Source organism: Salmo salar, chromosome 06 (assembly GCF_965601325.2).
Source record: "Salmo salar chromosome 06, fSalSal1, whole genome shotgun sequence".
Lineage (NCBI taxonomy): Eukaryota > Metazoa > Chordata > Actinopteri > Salmoniformes > Salmonidae > Salmo > Salmo salar.
Window position 1 is genome coordinate 13,440,001 of NC_138296.1, and position 2,616 is coordinate 13,442,616.

At 44.6% G+C, this 2,616-nt stretch overlaps 1 protein-coding gene across 1 annotated transcript in view; it reads left to right on the forward strand.

Moving 5' to 3' along the window:
* The window catches only part of LOC106606311 (charged multivesicular body protein 6-A), a 4,612-nt gene extending 2,429 nt beyond the window's left edge, over positions 1-2,183 (forward strand). The window contains 6 exon segments of the mRNA XM_082976330.1: positions 187-273; positions 828-893; positions 1,043-1,108; positions 1,111-1,125; positions 1,643-1,718; positions 1,979-2,183. Of these exon segments, the coding sequence (XP_082832456.1) occupies positions 187-273; positions 828-893; positions 1,043-1,108; positions 1,111-1,125; positions 1,643-1,718; positions 1,979-2,028 (360 nt within the window). The 3' untranslated portion in view covers positions 2,029-2,183.
* The last annotated feature ends 433 nt before the right edge of the window (positions 2,184-2,616 follow it).

Consider the following 2,616-nt stretch of genomic DNA (forward strand, 5'->3'; position numbering starts at 1 on the left):
GGTGAACGCTATCTTACTTAACATAATGATGTGTTTTTACAGGTTCAGTGCTGGGTCCTCCTATATTAACATACTGATGTGTTTTTACAGGTTCAGTGCTGGGTCCTCCTATATTAACATACTGATGTGTTTTTACAGGTTCAGTGCTGGGTCCTCCTATCTTAACGTACTGATGTGTTTTTACAGGTTCAAGACATTGAGTTTGTCCAGATCGAGATGAAAGTCATTGAGGGGCTGAAGGTTGGAAATGACTGTCTGAAGAGTATGCATGAGGTAGGGTATGGTTCGCTTCTTAGTCCACGGTTTTCTATGGGGGGGAAATCTGGTCTTCCTCAGAATACAAATGAGTCACATGACAGAATAAGTACACATTCACAGTCACACACTCACGTGTGGTTAGGCATGCACACACACTCACACAGGTGTAAGACATTCAGCTCAGTGTCCTAAGTGTTAATGAATAAACCTTCCACTGGCATGTAACCTCTTTTATGTGATCTGCACCCCAGAAAAACAGACTGTGTGTTAGCTAGCGTCACTGTGCACATTGTTTGAAGATTAAAGGATTAGGTTCCAAATCCCTGACTACAGCGAGCCTAGTGGTGTGACTGCTGCTGCGTATCCTGGGTTACACTGTCTGTCAGTCTGTCTGTCTGGCTGACTGGCTGGCTGTCTGGCCACAGCCTGCTCAGAGAATTATTCTCTTTAAGAGAGAAAATGTTTCATCTCTCTCACACACACACACACACACACACACACAGAGAGAATAAGTAAACTAGAAGACTTTCTGCTCCTAACTTGACATTGTCCCTGTCTCGTCCTCTCAGGCCATGTCACTAGAGGATGTGGAGAGGATCATGGATGAGACCCAGGATGCTATAGAATACCAGAGGGTGAGTTTCTCTGTTCCCATGGTCTCGTCAATCACTTTGAAATACCCCTTTTTACAGTCCTAACTCTTAATCCATCCCAAGTACTTCAGTCTTCTGTGTAGTGTGTGTTGCTGCCCAGCTGACATGCTCTGCTCTGGTTGATCCTACAGCAAATAGATGAGATGCTGTCAGGCTCCCTGACTCAGGAGGATGAGGATGCTGTGCTATCTGAGCTGGCGAGGCTATCACTCAGGTGTGTATCATACTGATCTACATCAGTCTCCTCTGGCTGTTATCTGAACTGGAGACTATCACTCAGGTGTGTATCATACTGATCTACATCAGTCTCCTCTGGCTGTTATCTGAACTGGAGACTATCACTCAGGTGTGTATCATACTGATCTACATCAGTCTCCTCTGGCTGTTATCTGAACTGGAGACTATCACTCAGGTGTGTATCATACTGATCTACATCAGTCTCCTCTGGCTGTTATCTGAACTGGAGACTATCACTCAGGTGTGTATCATACTGATCTACATCAGTCCTCTGGGTATAATACCAGGAGGTAGAGGAAGAGGGTGGTGAAACAACACCTGCCATGGAGGACCAAAACGCTTCTGGTTTTCTTTTCTACCTGGTAGTTAATTGCGCTTAACTGGTTTCCCAGGTCAGGTACTGATGACCTGATCAAGTCCTGTTTAACCTGTTGATAATGATGACCTGACCTGATCAAGTCCTGTGTAACCGTTGTCTCCCTCTACTGCTGCAGGGAGAAGATGTAGAACTTCCAGAGGTCCCCACTGAGCCTCTACCAGAGGTCCCAGAACCAGCTAATACAGAGCCAGGTAATGGTACTGTCTACCCTGTTGCATTACCTCAATCATTATGGTGGTAGTAGTAGTACTGTCTTTACCCTGTTACATTACCTCAATCATTATGGTGGTAAGTATTGACAGTCTCACAGTAAAAGCTGATCTAGGAACAGTTTGGCCTTTTTACGTAATTTATTAATAGGATTATATGGACAGAGTGACCTGATCCTAGATCTCTTACTCTGAGACATTTTGTAGATACAGTCCCTGACCATGGTTTCTTTGTTCTCAAGAGAGAAGACCAGCAAGGAACAAGGAGAACAGAGAGATGCTGGCAGCGTAGAGACAAGACTTAACAATAACAGTAGCAGCTGTAGATGGAGCTAGTCCAATTGCCTCAATAACAACAACAGCAGCTGTGGATGGAGCTAGTCCAACTGACTCAATAACAACAACAGTAGCTGTGGATGGAGCTAGTCCAACTGACTCAATAACAACAACAGTAGCTGTGGATGGAGCTAGTCCAACTGACTCAATAACAACAGCAGTAGCTGTGGATGGACCTAGTCCAACTGACTCAACAACAACAATATCAACAGTAGCTGTGGATGGAGCTAGTCCAACTGACTCAATAACAACAGTACCTGTGGATGGAGTTAGTCCAACTGACTCAATAACAACAACAGTAGCTGTGGATGGAGCTAGTCCAACTGACTCAATAACAACAGTAGCTGTGGATGGAGCTAGTCCAACTGACTCAACAACAACAACAGTAGCTGTGGATGGAGTTAGTCCAACTGACTCAACAACAACAACAACAGTAGCTGTGGATGGAGTTAGTCCAACTGACTCAACAACAACAATAACAACAGTAGCTGTGGATGGAGCTAGTCCAACTGACTCAACAACAACAATATCAACAGTAGCTGTG